We start from the raw sequence: 17,539 nt of genomic DNA, 5'->3' as shown, positions 1-17,539 counted from the left end.
CCACTGAAAAGGCAGCCGTGGTAAAAAGTAAAGTACCTCCAGCTAAAGCAGCCTTGTTCAACATCAGTGTTTAACAAACTCATCTGAACACTTTTTCCTATTTAGACAGTTGGTCTCAAAGTTACCAACGGATAGAATATTTCCAGAAGCTGATTAACTTTTTATACATTGATATACTAAGCTAATACATGCACAGCAGAAGCTTTTGGTCTCCAAAACAGGTATCTGACTTCAACAGTTAAGTGCTACTATTGTGTGCATTTTCATTTCCACTCACCTCTCTGTATTTAAAGTCTCCACATATCATGAAAGTGTTGCAAACTCTAATTTTTCTGCTATTTGAAAGGGAGAAATTTAAGCCTTCAAATGTCAAGACCAAGCCATCTGGCAATAACATGCTGTTGCTTTCTTCTTTGAATCATACAATCATCCAGCTGTTAATGTTACTATATTCCACTAATTCAACAGTAAAGAATTTATTTCCTGACTTGCAATAGTTTTGTATTAAAAACTGAAATCCACTAGTTTTACCTGCCTTGTAAGATTTTAGTGAAACATTAAAATAGACTGACCAAATCCTGTAGTAAAAGGTTCCCATTTTGTACAACAGTTTGTTAGTTAAACCCGTTTATTTTTAAGTTAAATCTTCATTGCACATAGGAAATAAAGACGCAAAGGACAACCAGTAGGAAATAAAAAATGCAGGCTTCCAACACAGAGACTATCCCTTTCTGACTTAAACTTTAAATACGCCATTGTGGTATATCCACGAGGAAAACTCTTCGTCGGACTGAGTTTTACTGTATAAGGACTGTTAGAATTCTATTGCTACAGCATTTCATCATTCATTTTCATAAAGCTATGTGAGTGAAGAGTAGCACCTAACGCTTTAACGATCACAGATACCAAGAATTCTTCATTTCAGCCCAAGTTCAGAACTTCAGCAGAGGGGAATCCAGATTTTCTTTGTTTACATCAGGACTCAGAGTGATAAGAGGAGAACTCAAATCAATTAACTGAAAGAAAATACATGATAAAGTTTAGCTCTTTGTACATTATTAGTAGTGTTAATCTCTATTAAGTCTAAATTTTTCTTTAGGATTCCTGTTAGTATCTAAAGTACAGATATCAGCACCACACTCAAGCATTTAGGTTGATTAGTTTTGTTTTTTTTTTATTAAAAAGATCTAGCCCATTCTTAGACAAGCACAAGCTTCTCAAAGCTTCTTACAAGGTAGATATTCCCCATGCTTACCTTTAAAAACCTAAAAGGCTTTTAGCTTTCACTACTATCCATATTCAAGTGACACTATCATTCAGGCAGGACAGAGCATTTCCGAACTCCTCTAAACATACCCCCAAAAGTCAGATGAAGTCAGACTTCTGTGATCCCCTTTTGAGATACTTTGAAGTTTTTGAAGTGCCTGATATTAAATTGATCCCAACTACATCTAATGTCAGAGGCTGCATCCTCATAGTTACCACCATTCATCTGAAAGCATCCGAAGGAATGCACCTTCAAGCCACTTGTGTACAAAAAACAATTGCCCAGAAATTCTTGTCAAATTTAGTCTGGGTTCCAACTCATCTTTCAGATGAGGAGGGGTTTAACTCCTCTCCTAAACAGGAGAGACAGACTTGTAGTCACCATGCCTATTCTACTGAAGACAGAATTCACTTCCGACTTCAGGAACAGTTTCATTCTTTAACAAATTCTTTAAGCATTAGGTTCTTCTCCAGCCTCTTCCTTTTCTTATTTGCAAACTGTTCACTCGACTCTAGTTTAGTGCACATTGATTTTAAACATTATGTTCTTTACTTAAGAGCAGATTAACATGCAGTACCATACTGAACATATTGAGCTAGTATTAATTCCTACACTACTGTAGAGCTGCTCTGCAGACAAGCATATGCAGCCACCTGACATTTTCCTGCTAGCATATCTGCACCAGCTTGTTATTTTCTCCAGAAGACCTGTATACAACTTACCTTTACCTGCCCTGAGAACGTAGGCTTTAGGGGAATAATCTTATTCAATTCAGGTGTATTGGAAAGATCAATCAGAGGTCTACCTTCACATTCCAAAGCTTCTGGGAGAGATTTATCTACTTCAATATCTACCAGTAACATCTGAAAAAAAAAAAAAAAAGATAGTTGAAGGTTTTCTTCCATCTTCCGTGCCAATAAGCCAATTTGGCTTATACAGCTGTAATAATCACAGGACAGGTTTAGTTTACATTTTGTGTATTTTTCTTGCAGGATTGTTTGTGCACAGTATAAAAACTCAGCTTTTGTTCTGCCAATAGCTAGCATCACAAATAGGGAAGTTACAGTAAGACAAAGCAAAAGAACTCTGGAACAAAACTTTTTTTTTTTGCTTGTAAATTAAGTCAAATTTAAAACTTAAGAGTAATAAATATTTAAAAGACTTGACTACAATTATGCAATGTTACTTAGCCAATTAAAATATTTAAACAAAATCCGCAGAGCTCCAGACTTTAGTTACATTTTGTCTGGCTTAGCTTCTCTATACACGTACTAAGTAATTCTGTAACATACTTCAAGTCTGTCAGTAGGTCAGCTAATGCAGTAAGAAACTGCCACAATAACATGTAATTCATCTACAGCTTTTATTCTACGCCTGAATACTTGGAAGTCTATAGCCACGCTTTGACAGGTTAATAGCGCTGAACTGGTACTTCACAGGTATTAAGGAAAAAAACTTTCAGGAGTGCTAGCTTTCAACATGAAGCCAGTAGATTAATTTTACTGAGAGGGGGAAGAACATAGTGTTTGCTGGACTAAGTATTTGACAGTTAACTAAGTTAAGCTACATGAACTTTGGGGTTTAATCCTTAAGCATTCTATGTAGATTTGCATTGCTGCTAAGCAACTGTATTACTCTACTTCAGCGCATTTATCTAGAAGTTTAATACTTCAAGTATGTGACCACTCAGCTTTGATAAAGTATTAAACGCTGAATAAACCTAGATGTTCAGTACTAAAAGTAGGCACTAGAGGGTGCACACTTAGAGCTAACCCATTTTAACTGTGTGTCCTGAAGTGTTTTTTCCTACTTATCCCTCAGCTTGAATTCATTTATTTTCAAGCAGTTTTAGTTCTGTAGAAAAATGGATTCTCACTTCCTACCTCCTTAGTTTGTTTCTCTTCGGCCAGCTGATTCTGTACTTCAGCCTCTTTTGATTTTTCTTCTGTTTCTTTCACAGCTTTTTCTGGTGAGAAGTCAAGCATAAGAGGTAGCACAGGTGGAGGAGATATATCATCTTCTGAAGAAGATATTTGTGCATCCTTCACCTGTTTAGAACTAGGGAGAAGAACATTGGGTGAGTTCTTTACTCAGCAGGAAGTACGAAATACAGATAAAGTCAAACTGTTCCTCAAAAGCTGCAGTGCCCTAACTTCATTTTCTCCTTTTCTTTACCCCAAGTTTTAATGGCTATAAGGCTTCCCATATTTTGATCCAAAAGCATGCTAGTTAGTTGAAAAATACAAAATATTTCATGCTGCTATAAATTTATAGCCTATACATGCAAAGAAGCGAGCTAGGATAGTGAAGACTTTAATCTTAAATTGACATATACATGCTGTCTAAGTTTCACATATGGGTTTTTGTAAGGAATTGTAATCTGATTAGTATGATAGAGTCATCATAAAGACAGAAATTTTGTTTCATTGAGAGAAAAAGACTATTTTGGACATTTAACTTAAGTAACACGACAAAGTAGGAATGATGCCTGATCTCTGAAAGTGTTCATCACCACCAACCCTGAAGCAAGCCTGCAAGTGTATATATGGCACTGTGAGAAGATGCTGGGTTAATATGAAGGCAATAACATTCTCTTCACAGAAAACATGCTGCTGCTAACCACCTGCATAGGATTCCCCCTTTGTACAAGCCATTACTTCAATGGAAGTCTCCTCAAACTGAAGCTGTCAACTAAATCCTTGACTTTGACTGATGCTTCCAAGTAATTTTACAGAACCATTAACAACAGCATGGGGCAAAACTAATATTAATTTTACCTACCTCCTTCCCGTCATCTAAAGACAATAGCATAAGAACACCAGCTAAAAAAAATTTTTTTTCAGGCAAAGCATCAGACACAAGTTTTAAGTTGCCCACTAGCTCAAGAAATACAAGTAATTCCTATGAGATCATAGTTCTTTAGTGTTAATATTGGCTCATCTGAAGGCTGACAGTATTTTACTAATCACAAGATATATATACACACACACACACACACACACACGTCCTATACAGCGTCTAAATGCTCAAATGTTATACTCTCACATTCAGCAGAGAACCCTGAAGCCTGAAAGTCATTAAATTTCACTTAGAGGCAGCTCGCCTGCAATACTTATTTAATTTTGGGGGAACGGTGGTGTTATTCCTTACCCATTTGTAAGTGTCTTCTTGGTAGAAAAGCTAGAGCTTTGAATAGATGCAACATATGGAGAAGATGCCATTCTTGGTGCAGTTCTAGGAGTCGCTGCTGGAAATCCCGAGATACGACGGACAGGTGTGGGTAAGGCAGACCGTTTCAGACTGGCAGGAGTCATGGAGACAGACCTCTCACGAAAACCAGAACTCTGAAATATCCCATCTTCTGAAGCTTTCACGGGAGTGCTGACTGCCATAGCACTAAAAAGGAACACACACTTGCCAAAAGCTTCTAGAAACAGTTTTATTCAAGTATTTTTACCAGACAATAGAAATCAATTAGCCTTTGGTCAATAAGAGAATGGTGATATTATGAAGTCAATAACTGCATCACTATAGGGACTTCACTTCATAATCCTTTCATGAACAACTCTAGTGTAGCCCTACAAAAGGTGATCCTCTTTCTGAAGTGCTTTGGTTGTAGCGGTTTGTTTTTTTTTTTTTTAATTTTGAAATTGGTTCCGATAACCATTAACACAGCCTAACCTGGAGGGTCTTAAGGGACTAGAGGAAGTTGCTTTCAAAGTTAGAACTTTTAAAGATTGTCGCAACAACCGTCCATGTTGCATTCTAAGTATACCTAAGTACATTCAGCCTGGACCTACCTTCCAAGTGTGCCACAAAATGTTAATCCAAGAGATGGTGCTACTTTTGGTGCCAACTTGCTCGGTGTTGTATCTAAAAAGAAATGCTTTGTTAATTTCCATTCACATTCGCATTTTGTTTTTAGAACTATGGATATCTTTCAGTTAAAATACTTGTTTCTACCAAGAGGTAGACAGAAGTATAGTGAAATGAACAACAAGCAATCAAAGGAACATTTAACAGCCAAGTCAGTAGAAGACAGGCCATGTAAAGCATATGCTTACCTCCAGCTTTCACTGGACCCTTATTTTGACTTGTAGGAACAGACAAAACTCTAGTCTTGGGCTTTTGGAACAGGCTTCCTTTTATTGCACTTCCATCTTTACTTTGTTGGCATAGCCTCTGCAGATTGGAAGAGAGCTCATCCTCTGAATTCCACTGCCTACAGTATCAGATGACATTGCAGAAGCTGAAGATCTAGCCAAGCTTACAGCACAAGATGTTTTGGGAGTACTAGCTGATCTTGCTTGCTTGCTGGATCTCTCAGTACTGACAGCCTGCAGAGATGACACCCTAGCAGGTCTGACCAGGGCCAGCCTATTTGTACCAGTTGAAAGTTTAGAGCCACTCACACTAGCTTTTGAAGATGTACTTGATTTTCCTGAAATAGAAAGATAACACACAATGATTCAGAAATATATAACAAGTTTTTGACTAATCAAAATGATTAAGCTCACACAGGAAAACAGCAATTTATGTTCAAACAACTCAGGTTTAAGGACAAAATATACAACTATTGAAAACTTACTCCCTGAGCACTCAATGTTGTTTGCTTTGGAAACTCTTCTCACCAACTACCTGAATTAGTGCAATTAAGTCAAATAATATTCTTCAAAGAATGTCAAAACAGCTAGCAGATCCAAGTTACATTTTCAGCATTTTTGCTCTGCACAGTTGGGATCATTCCCTTAAACAGGCATTTAGTGGTTAATAGTTTAAGTTATGCTGATTAACAGCACAGGCTGAACTACGCCATAAGTGCTTTTCTCAGTTTTCAGTGTGGTTCTTACTTCTTTCACTGAAAGTAACCTAAAGACTAGGATGAATCTTGACTAGACACTTCCTCTCATATAAAAATTCTTACCAAGTCTTAACTTCTACCGATACCTTATAATCTGTCCAGAAAAAGTACGTGATAAAAATTTGCATTAATTTGTTATCTTGCTAGATCTACAAGAAGTGTAGCGACATCTGTCAGTGCTTTTAGGAGACTTTCTTCTTGATCCTCTGAGGCTTACTGTAAGGGTCAAATTAATATCCTTCCTACAGTAAGGAATACAAAACTGAATACAACCAAGAGGATTATCTCCAGAAAGCCTTTTCAATCTGCTTGAATTTTATTAGTCTTACAGAAACTCAGTACCTGGAACTAGGCTTTCCATCTCGCTTCTGTAGCTCCAGGTGTTTTGTATTGTTTGTTTTCTTTTTTAAATTCAAGTTGGACAAGCTTACAACATTCAGAAGCTCACATGCTTGGCTATAATAGAAGACAGCACACAACGAAAGCAGGTTTCCTGAGGCATTGCTTACTTTCTAGCCGTGTCACTCACATGCAGGTATCAGGCATACATGAATCGATTTATTACCAGCAATAGAAGTTTAAGATTTATCTTTAGTCCACAGGGATGTATTTGGCTAGCCTACAAAACGTTATTCTCCACTCAAAACATTTCTTACTGCTTGTATGTACTAGCTACCATTAAAAACATTCAAACCCACAGGCCAAGAGATGCTTATGTACTTCAAAATTGATTTCTTTAGTAAGAGCATTTACCATTCTTTCCTATGGGAGAAATGGGTAAACTTGAGTTCAGACTGGAAACTGACGATGAAGAGGATGACGAACTAGTTTTCCTTGGGAGACCACTGGCAACACCAGGAAGTTTCAGATGTGTTTTCTTTAGATCAGGCTGAATCAGAAGATATCGTTTGTAAGCAGAAAGAGTATTTAACACATTACTTTGCTATGCTTCTGCTGGGCATTATAGTAATTTGCTAGTGAGTGTTGGAAAAATTCCTTCCTCAGATTACAGAGTGAATTCTCTTGGAAACAGTTCATTATAACTGGGTTGTTATATAGAAATGGAATATGAGATCTAGCAACTAGACTTCTGTTTCTGCCACAAGCCTAAGTGTTGACTTAAAAGTACTTCCTGTATCTTACTTATCTTCGTATGAATATTATACAGGACTCCTACAACAGAAACCTCTCTGCAAGAAATGAAGTAGATGCCACAACACTACATAACTTTTCAGGACTGTAGGGCTATGCTGTCACGTGAGGGTGGACGAATACCTTGTGTTAAACATGCTGCCACCTACTTAGAAGCAAGCAAGCTACTGCCACTTACAGGAAGGCCAGCTGGATGACAACCAGTCCCCACGAGCGCAGACACAAGCTAAACCCAACATCACGTCCCACTGATCTCAGTCTCCTGCTACCCACCTCATGCCTTCTTCCTCCTACCTTTCTACACCACCCACACCGTCCTCAAGAAAACCGCAGCACTATACTGGAAAAAGTGTAAAGCAGTACTGCAGCAGAGTAGTGGCACACAGGGCTAAGTAGATGTCTACAGCTCCAGACCAACTGACAGCTATAGGTATCCTACCTTCTAGCAAGTTATGGCAGCCTTTTCAGATGGTACTACACGCTGCTTCTTACAGCAAACTGCCAATCCCTTATCTGCAGCTAGTGCTTTAAAAACAAAGGCAGTGCTTATTACTCCAAAGCATTTTTAGTTGCTCTTAAGTATATTCATTGTGTTATTGACATAGAAGACAGTCAAGATGACAATTACAGCACAGGGACTACTCTTCCTTGAGCCCATTACACACAGAAATACAGCTTTAAATTAGAAAGCAAACTATATTCAGTTTTCTCCTCTTACAGAAGCATCACAAAGATCAGTTTCATATTAAGAATGCTTGCCATTACCTTACTTGGTGCAGGAAGGACTTTTTTGTCTTGCACTGAGGAACTGCCACTGAGCGAAGACTCAAAGACATCTGAAGCAGCACTTGATTTATCAGAAATTAGATCTTCAGATGATCCCATGCTGGTCACATCTCTTTTTGCTGAAATACTATGTCTTCCTTGTTTGGGCTGCAAATTTCAGTGCAACATTTTAAAAACTGCAAGTCTTCCTAGAAGCCACTATAAAGCTTTTGCTCAAGCTGATTTTGTTATGAAACCAAGACAAGAGTCAATGAAGCAGCCTTTGAACCCAGCCAAGCCCCCAGTCTTTAGGCTAACATAGTTTAAGTTAGACTAGTGAGTATATTTGCTAAGTTATTAGAACAGGCTTGAACACATTAGAAATCAACCAACAGACAGTTCTGCAGCTGTCACCAGCACATTTCATGTAATCATGTTTACCTGCATGCTGTAATGGCTGTTCTCTACACCTCTAAGATATCCATTTAACGCATGCTCTTCTGCTTTACTCTAGACTTGCAAAGGCTGAGACTATAATAGTAGATTGCATCATCTGAAGTGCCTATTTAGGCTGGTAATAGCATACAATTTGGCTAGTTAAAGCATTAAAGTCTTTGCTTTTTCTTAAAGCACCTGAAAAAAAAATTAAGAAGCCTTCCATTTTTTATAGGTGATGGAAATATCCCATTTTCAGTATAATCTTGATTACTTAATGGAACCTAAGTCATAAAATGTAGAGCAATAAAATGCAGGAGGTATTCTAAAGACTGGGATTTGTATGTGCAAGGTCATTAGCAAACAGCTATTTCCTTACAATTCTGATCAATTTTCCTAGGATTCTATTTTCAGTTTGTCCCATAGCCACATCCTAAGTCTTATACCACTCATCAGTCCTTCCCACAATTGGAGAGGAGATATGGACAAAATCAGAACTAAAAATTCCTGTCACATCAAAATAATTTGCTTTTTCCTTAAGCTCCTTTGATGAGTTAACAGTATACAAACCCATTTTTGCACAGTAACTTGCAAAGAATAGACAGTAATTTTACAAGCAAAAACAAACCACCAAAAAAAACTTATTTAAACAGAAGCCAGGAATAATGGTATTCCCCAAAACAGAATACAGTGGAAGAGAAGTTTGCCAGCAGTTACTCTACATTGCCATAATAGGTAAACTAGTTGGCTTCTAAACTATAGTATCTGCCCCACTTTTCTTTTTAACATGCAACTTTTCCTGCCTGAGGATTTTAAGTAGTAGAAAAACCCCAGAAGATTAAAGTTAACTTATAAAAATAAAAACGTTGTAGGCAGTTTAAGTGTTCCTATAACAAAGGTCATGTTTAAGGAAAACATTGTTACCCAGATATGTCTTTACCTTTTCTACAGTCAACATAATGCTCTTTCCAAGAGTAGCTGAAGGCTTAGCCACTGGCAGTTTGCCACTTGCTTTCTTATTTTTTTCTTTAGTTTTCTGTTCTTGGGTCAGAGGGGAGCCAGTGATTTTTGCAGGAGATACATGAATTTTAACGGGGCTTCTGTTTGGAGGAGTATGAAGAATGTACGTTTTGTCACCTGACAAAAGTTTATCTGATCCCTTCTGAAAACCAGGCGGCAGATTTGATGCTGGGCTATCCACACGCAGTATGTCTCCCTCTTAACAGCCCTGGGACTTTTCTCTATATTTTGGTTTCTCAGTATTTTCAACTTTGACTTTGAGTCCTCAACAAATTTTTCTATAGTCTGGTTTTCCTGTTCTTCTGGCTGGCTTATTTTGTTCTGTTCAGTCTTACTTCCACTTTCTATTTGCAGTGCTAACAAGTGAGCTTCTTTGAAAATTTCCACAAATTTCTCTCCTGTCAGTGGGCTCCACATGACTTTATCATCAGAAGCAGGTACACTCCTTTCAGTGCTTCTTTTTGCTTCAATATTGACAGCAATACATTTTTCTTTGTGTCCCAAAGGTCCAACAAAAACTTCATCTTCATTTCCACTATAAAGAAAAATAAGTCAATCGAGAGCTTACATTATGTGCATTTTAAGTGTATACAAATAAATATACTTTTAACATACCTCACAGGAGAGAGTGAAAGATCAAAATCAAACTTTTCATCAGTCAGAAGAGGAATGTCTGAAACTACAATAACTTCATTAGAATTTTGTCAGTATGGACTTGCAATAAGAATTACTACATTATGTTTCCATAATTCAGTGAAGCCGATGTCAGATGGCAAACGAAGTTTTACTTGTCAAGTTTGTGTCATTTCTTTGAACATATTTTTATTATTTTAAAGGTACAGCTGCAAATCTGATTCATAATTGTGACAGATGCCCAAATATCATGAAAGATCTAGACAGTAACTTCTAAGCATCCATAACAGGAGCATGGGATCTGACTGTGGGAAAGGGTTATCAGCAGCCTCCAATCAAGAAAAATGAGAATACATAATCAAAAACTAGATGACAAGATAGTCACCTAGTCAGTTGGTTCTGTTCTAGTTGAGACCACTACATAACATTAACAGGAGGCAATGAGAAGAAATTAGTTCTGTTAGCTAATATATACACTGAATACTAACTGAATCAGCAGCAGGCAGATAAGGAAGAGAGAAGAGCTCAGATTGGATATATAGGAGGAAAGTTGATGACCTCATGTCACCCACGTCACTAAATACTTTAAAAACCAGAGCTCCACAACATTCTGAGGACACTTAAGTCTGAAACTGGTAACAAAGAAAAAAAGTACACAGAACAAGATGCAAAGCAATTAAAAAAGGTCCAACAACCTGAACTGTCTTAATTTTTAATGAGGAATAGCTAGAAAATATCCCTTCTCTTCCACCTACCATCGCTCATGCAAATACCCAGTTTTTCTTCGATCACATGACTTGAGTGATGGGATACCGTTTCTTTTCCTTCCTCCATAGTGTCTGGAAAACACAGAATTAGCTATGCAGCTGGGTTTAAAAAATAACAATTAGGTCACAGTTTTTTTTGTTACCACCAACTTCGTAAGGAGGTAACATTCTATTTGAAGATCCTGTATTGGGTTTACATGGCAAGGTTTTGATAGCAGGGGGACCGCAGGGGTGGCCTCTGTGAGAAGAGCCCAGCAGCTGCTCCATGCCAGATCAGAGCCAGCTCCAGCTAGCTCCAAAGGGACCCACTGCTGGCCAGAGCTGAGCCAGTGAGTGATGATGGTTGTGCCTCTGTGAGGACAGATTTAACAACAGGAAAAAACAAAAAACAAACTGCTACACAACAGCGCTGGTAGAGAGGAGCGAGGAACAGCCCTGCAGACCCCAAGGTCAGTGCAGAAGGAGGGCAGGAGGTGCTCCAGGCACCAGAGCAGAAGTTTCCCTGCAGCCTGTGGAGCCCTTTCCATCATATTTTCTCCCCTTTTCCCTTTGAGGCATGAGAGGGCAGTTGTGGCAGAGCTTAGCTGCCCAGCTGGGTAAAACCACCACAGACCCCTATATGTAACGGTCAGTGACAGCCACGTAAGCATGGCTTATGAGACAGATCTCACTGCACTCTCTTGAAATAAAACACTGAATTATCTGATTTTATATATATATACAGATATATAAAATGCTTCAACATATATATATACCTCCATATAGATATATACGGATTGATATAGACCGTATAGATACATACGGTGCTGCAACCTTTATAAAAAGCCTTCAAAGACGGCAGTGATGCCTAAGACTCATGAAATTCCTTAATTCCTTAAATGAAATTCCTCAAGAACTTCATAGTTCTGTAGCTAGACTCACCCAAACACAATTTAGGTGGGCAACGCTCCTAGACACCTGCACGAGAACCCCGCCACCCCCCAGGCTACGAGCACCTTCCACAGCTCTAAATTAAAAATAAAGCAGCCGGGGCTCAGCCCAGCTCCCCTCAGCGGACCCTTCTCCGCCCAGCCCCCCTCACCGACCCTCCTCAGCCGCCCCGGCCGCGCTCACCTCCGCGGGGCTGCCGTTTGAAATGGCGGTCCCGTCACGTGACGCGCCCCGCGCGCTCTCAGTGGCCCGTTCGAACGATACAGCTTTCCCTCAGGGCACTGTGGGGGTTGTAGTTGGACGCGGGTCCCCGAAGGCTCGGCCTGAGGGCCTCAGGCACTCGCTGTGACCAATTTTTAGTAGATTAAATACACGTAGTTACTCACGGACACAGACACTGAGGATGGGTTCTCTGGAAAGTCACAGGGTCATCGGGGGCAGCTGTGGGTGCCTGTAGCGCACGTGCCCAAGGTGGTGGCTCCTCATGCTCCACTTGGGCTTGCACATCTGGCTGGCCCTCAATGCTTCCCACCCCTAAAGTGCAGGGGCCGAAATTTCATCCCCATTTCGTGTTCACCTGCTTGACCCCAGCAGCATACACAGAAGGGGAAAAATTCCGTGCAGGGAGGTTACCAGGAGCAGTGACATTCCTGGATGTCGGTCCCTGTCAGTGCCAGTTGAAATGGGCTCTATGATCAATGCAGTAGATCTAACAGTAGACAAACGTCAGTAAGAAACACCAGGACAACACCACTTTTCAACAGTTCTAACTAAACCACAGAAAGGTGAGGCTGGCAGGGCTCCCTGGAGGCCAGCTGCTTCAACCCCTGCCCAAACAGGGTCATCCAGAGCAGGCTGCCCAGGACCACGTCCAGCCGGCTTCTGAACGTCTCCAAGGAGGAGACCCCACAGCCTCACTGGGCAGCCTGTGCCAGTGCTTGGTCACTCACACAGCACAGAAGCGCTTCTAGTGTTCAGGCAGCACGTCCTGTGTTGTGTCCATTGCCTCTTGACATATAATCCTGTTACACAGCCCTCAGGATTGTCTCCTAAGATATATATGTGTTTACATTGCCTCAGAAATAAAAGTGAAGTGGTATATTCTTTTCTGAGTGTTCGAGTATGACTAACTAAATCATTGGATTGGAATTTAGGAGCTGAATAACAATAATTAATCAGGACCTGCAGATTTTCATATAGGCAAAGAAAATATTTTGTAACTCTATCTCTACCTGGCCACCTATTGTGGTATCTTTCACTGTTGATGGAGACTTCAAAGCAGTATATATGCAACTTGAATGTATAACAAATGTCCTACTTCTTGTCTTATAGGCACAGTAAATGACTGGGACTAATAGGCTACCAGGCTGAAAATTAACATGCTTATATCCTTCCCTCCCTCCCTCTCTCTATTCTTCCCTTTCTCCCTCCCTCTCCATCACCCACCACAGGTACCTGAGGAGTCTCTCCTGGCAGGCACTTGTCAGTGAGGTGGGAATTGTCTGGCTTTGTTGATTGTAAAACAGACCAATCTTCAATAATAGAGTGTTGCTGTCTTCCAGCTTCTGGCTTTTTCTCTCAGGATTTTATAGCTGCTCCCTTTGGTGTTTTTCTCATGGGTCCTTGAATTACTATTACCGATGTAATCATTTCAATTCTATGCTTTTACCTTTCTTCTCTTGCATTGCTTTAGCCCAGAGAATGTTTCACCAACAGGTCAACAGTGATTATTGTTCTGTAAGGATGACCAAGTGTCCATGGTTGATTTAACAAAACTGGGCCATGTGCACTATTAAGGATAACATTCCACATAGAAAACTATGATGCTGGATGGGAAAGAGACAGAGGCAGAGACAGAGACAGAGACAGAGACAGAGACAGAGACAGAGACAGAGAGACAGAGAGAAGAAGAAAAGTTGGGAGATCTCAGAAGTTTATTTTATGTCCAAAAATCAACAATATCACACTTCTAACATTAGCCTTCCACCTACTTATTTTTGCTTACGTTGGTCAAAAAGTGAAATGATCAAAACGAAACAGAAAAATGAGATGAAAATAATGGAGAAAAGGACGATTAGGCAGCAAGTGGTATAGATCTCAGGACTAAAGTAGAAAAAAAAAAGATAAATACAGAAAAAAAAATAGTGTACAGCTTTTATTGTGGCATCTACCACTCTGCATATATTGTTTAAGAATACAGGCATCCAGCTCTTTTTGAAGAATCCAAAAGTTGTAACTGCCTATGTCCTCAGAACGAGATCTGCAAAAGCTATAACTGATTAAAATCAGTGGAAGCCTATAATTTTTTACTGATGTCTGAATTTCTACCTTGAAGTCACTGTAATATTTCTATTATTCTATGTTTAAAATATTCTCAATAGCGAAGAATATGATACCTCAGTAACTTCACTGGTTACAGGGACACTGTTTTGCTCCTCACATAGCTGTTAGACATAAAGGGCACATGCACACCTGTAGAAGTGCACACTGATGCACTGCCTTTATAGTTGCAATGCCTTCATTTAAAGGAAATGGAGACTCGAATCGGTTTCTATTAAACTGGTACAGTCTTGATAAGAACAAAATAGCTCTTTTTTACAAATGGTATTCATGGAATAGAGTTTTAAGACAGATGAGAGCATGAGTAAACAAGCTCAGTCTTAAGATTTAAAGCATTTAATCCTGTAAACTTGAACATTTATTTTGTATTTTAAATTTTATATAACAGACTTTCTAGAGTGTAAGTGATATCCCAAGTGATATTTGGGCATTGCTAATGGTTTTAGTAAAACTAAAGGAATCAAATATGATTTATACAAAGACAAAAACACCATGGGAAAGAAAGGCAAAAACCTTTACAAATGTACCAGAAGTACAAGTTTGGAATTGTCTTAAGTCAACAGCAATTAAATGTGACAATAATCTTATAGTAACATTTAAATAAGTAGTAAGGTTATTTTATTTTTGTGGCAGTTTAAAGATGATGCATTATGTTCAGATTTTCTTTTGGGAAAGAAGGGCTTTTGCCTGTTTCTCTAAATTACAAATTTAAATCCTCTCTATTAATGAGCCCTACAAATGCTTGCTGGTCTGTTTGACTTATTATATTTAAACCATCATAAACCCAGCTAATGATGCAATGCACAACTTTTGGGAGAACTTTTATATTAGCACAGTCGCTTGTTAATGATGGTTCCTGGTGAGCAGGGAAGAGTAGGATGCATGTGACTTATTTATTAACCCTAAATGTCCAAATGTTTATTTTGTGCTGATATGCTGGCTATTGACTGCTTACAGAATATGATCGTGTTATAAAAATCAACAAATTGTTAAAGAAGACACCTATTTTTTCATAAAAATGTTTGAATATTAGAGTACATCTAAGTGATGGTAGCTTGAAATTTCACTCCAGGCAAGTTAAACCCAATTACAATTATAGAAAGGAACTAAGTTTTACGCAAAAATAGCCTGTGATCTAATAGGAAGTTCTAAGTTACAGCTCATCCTGCATGTTTCACCACCAGCACCCTCCATCTGTGCGTTACTTCTGTTGCTATGAATCTGGCAGCATTTAGCAGCTAGCCACTGTTTATAAGAAGGGATCCCAGCAGCTCGAAGTCAGTCATTGGGATTACTCATCACTTGCCTTGTGAGCTGCTCCAGGGAATTTCTTGAAGAACTGTGTCAAAATTAGCTTTAGAAGACCAGCAATTTGAGAGCTTTGATGGACACGTATCAGGCACTCCCAGACCAGTGTTGGTCAAATTGGTGCGCTTGGAAGAAAGATTCTTTTTGTTGCTAGAGTGAAGATTTTCCTCTTTTGTGAAAGGAGAGAAGAGGATAAACAAGGACTACATCTTCCTCTCTGCAAGAAGAAATCTGATTCATTGGGAACATAATCACTACGATACCATGAATGCTTGCAGGAGGTAAGCTGCATTCACCTTGGGCAGGTAGAAATGGGAAAGCAAAATATTGACAAGGACAATATTCCCCTCGCAGTCTGAACATAATGCTGCCAGATAATCATGATCTATGTTACCTGATTTGTGATTACACAGAAGGTAGCCCTTGTCCTCATACAGGTGATAAATGTGTATTTCTTATTCTAAAACTAATTCCTGTAAAATCTCAGCTGCAGAACTTCTCTCTTATTGATGAATTACCTTTGCAGATTGCACTTCCTCATTTTTCATTCTTTCGGTTTTGGCAGCTCTCTTCCAAGAGTGCATAGGTATCTAAATATAATTTGTATTTAAAGCTCTTTATTTATAGGCTGTATCTGCCATAGCATTTTTCTTGGTAACTCCTGCTCTTTTGTGATAATGACATCAGAAAAATGCATGAACCAGAGCTGTAATGCATCTAATACTTCTCAGACCCCTTCCTAAGATACAGTAAAGTCACAGGCTGATTGATCTCCCCTTTGACATTCCAGTTCAGAGAAACTGTGGGCATTCAACATTTTTCTCTCTAAAATAAAATAAAATAAAATAAAAATAATAAAAAAAAGCAAGCAGGTTCACTGGAGCTTAACAGGCAATTTTTCAGTTGAGATAGCAATAACTGGAGGTCACTTACTCTAGACTAGCACTTTTCACTTTCAAACCATTTGGGAAAGGTAGCAAAGGCAATGTAGAATCAGAATCAGAGAGAATAAAATGTTACTTCAGAGAATACCGGAGATACTGTTTGTGTATTTACTCCTGACTGGTATCACTGGCTAAAGAATACGGTGACATAGATCACTGGGGGTAATCCCCTCTGAAAAGCAGAGAGAGAAACCCATTACCAGAGCAGAATGGGAAACTCTCATAGCACATGCTGTGCTTATTCTCATGGATTAAAGCTTTAGAAACTGGTATTTTTTGTTTGTTTTCTTTTTCACTGTGCCACTTGCATAATATTGCCAAATGTAAGGGTGTGTTTTTTCTCATAAAACTGATCTGTATCAACAGCGGAGAATAAGAGCGCTGTGCATCCTCTCAGAAGCCTGTGTCCAATCTCTCTGCATGTCAGTGGGAGAGAGATACCAAATGGCCAGTAAATGTTCTGCGCTTCCAATTATGGAAATTACTTTATTAGCCCCATACACTTTGAAGAGCTCTTTCCCAAATCTAGCCTGTGATTCAACGCACACTCTGGACTCGTTATAAACACTATTGAACTGTTAATAAACAGAATCGTTTTTATTTTATCTTGTTTTTTTTTTTTTTTTTTTTTTTTTTTGTGGTAGGATACATTCGCTCCGTGCTCACAGACAGAGAAACAATGCCAACACACATGAGAACTGGCACAGTACCTCTGGGTTCAAGCAACAGCGTGGAGATGAACTTGCTACAGTCCTTACGCTTTACACAGTGATCGTCATGGTCCTTCTAATGGCAATCTGGGGAGCCTGGACAAGGAAGGATTCATACGTATAGTAGCAGTATGCTTTCTTTGTTAAATATTTAAAGAAATACTTGTATTGATTATCCGTACCCAGGAGGTACAAAAAAAATGGTCCTTGCCTATTACAGTGTACTTGAAACTGCTTAGACTACTGCTACTTGTGGAACTGAAGCTGTGAAGCGATTTAATAGGCAATATACAGAACATGACTTCGTGAATAAGATAACTGTTTGTATATAACATATAAACATGTTTGTATTACCCTTTGCATGTATATGAAACATTTTAAGCATAATACATTCTTGGGAAGAAGAA

At 38.9% G+C, this 17,539-nt stretch overlaps 1 protein-coding gene and 1 long non-coding RNA gene across 2 annotated transcripts; one reads left to right on the top strand and one right to left on the bottom strand.

Annotated features, from left to right (window-relative positions):
* Window positions 1–610: 610 nt before the first annotated feature.
* Window positions 611–12,001, bottom strand: GTSE1 (G2 and S-phase expressed 1). The gene is given in 14 exon segments (XM_035549285.2): window positions 611–1,016; window positions 1,990–2,130; window positions 3,151–3,325; window positions 4,418–4,663; window positions 5,068–5,140; window positions 5,332–5,457; window positions 5,460–5,708; window positions 6,882–7,017; window positions 8,046–8,213; window positions 9,421–9,680; window positions 9,683–10,035; window positions 10,116–10,179; window positions 10,889–10,972; window positions 11,986–12,001. Coding segments are annotated over 13 exon segments (2,154 nt in total). The 5' UTR covers window positions 10,968–10,972; window positions 11,986–12,001; the 3' UTR covers window positions 611–932.
* A 3,392-nt stretch (window positions 12,002–15,393) lies between these two features.
* Window positions 15,394–17,539, top strand: LOC118249396 (uncharacterized). The gene is made up of 2 exons (XR_004779039.2): window positions 15,394–15,759; window positions 17,067–17,539. It is a non-coding gene; the product is annotated as an uncharacterized LOC118249396 (long non-coding RNA).

Source organism: Cygnus atratus, chromosome 1 (genome assembly GCF_013377495.2).
Source record: "Cygnus atratus isolate AKBS03 ecotype Queensland, Australia chromosome 1, CAtr_DNAZoo_HiC_assembly, whole genome shotgun sequence".
Lineage (NCBI taxonomy): Eukaryota > Metazoa > Chordata > Aves > Anseriformes > Anatidae > Cygnus > Cygnus atratus.
The sequence above is the reverse complement of the archived record's forward strand: the minus strand, read 5'-3'. Positions and strand labels throughout refer to the sequence as shown.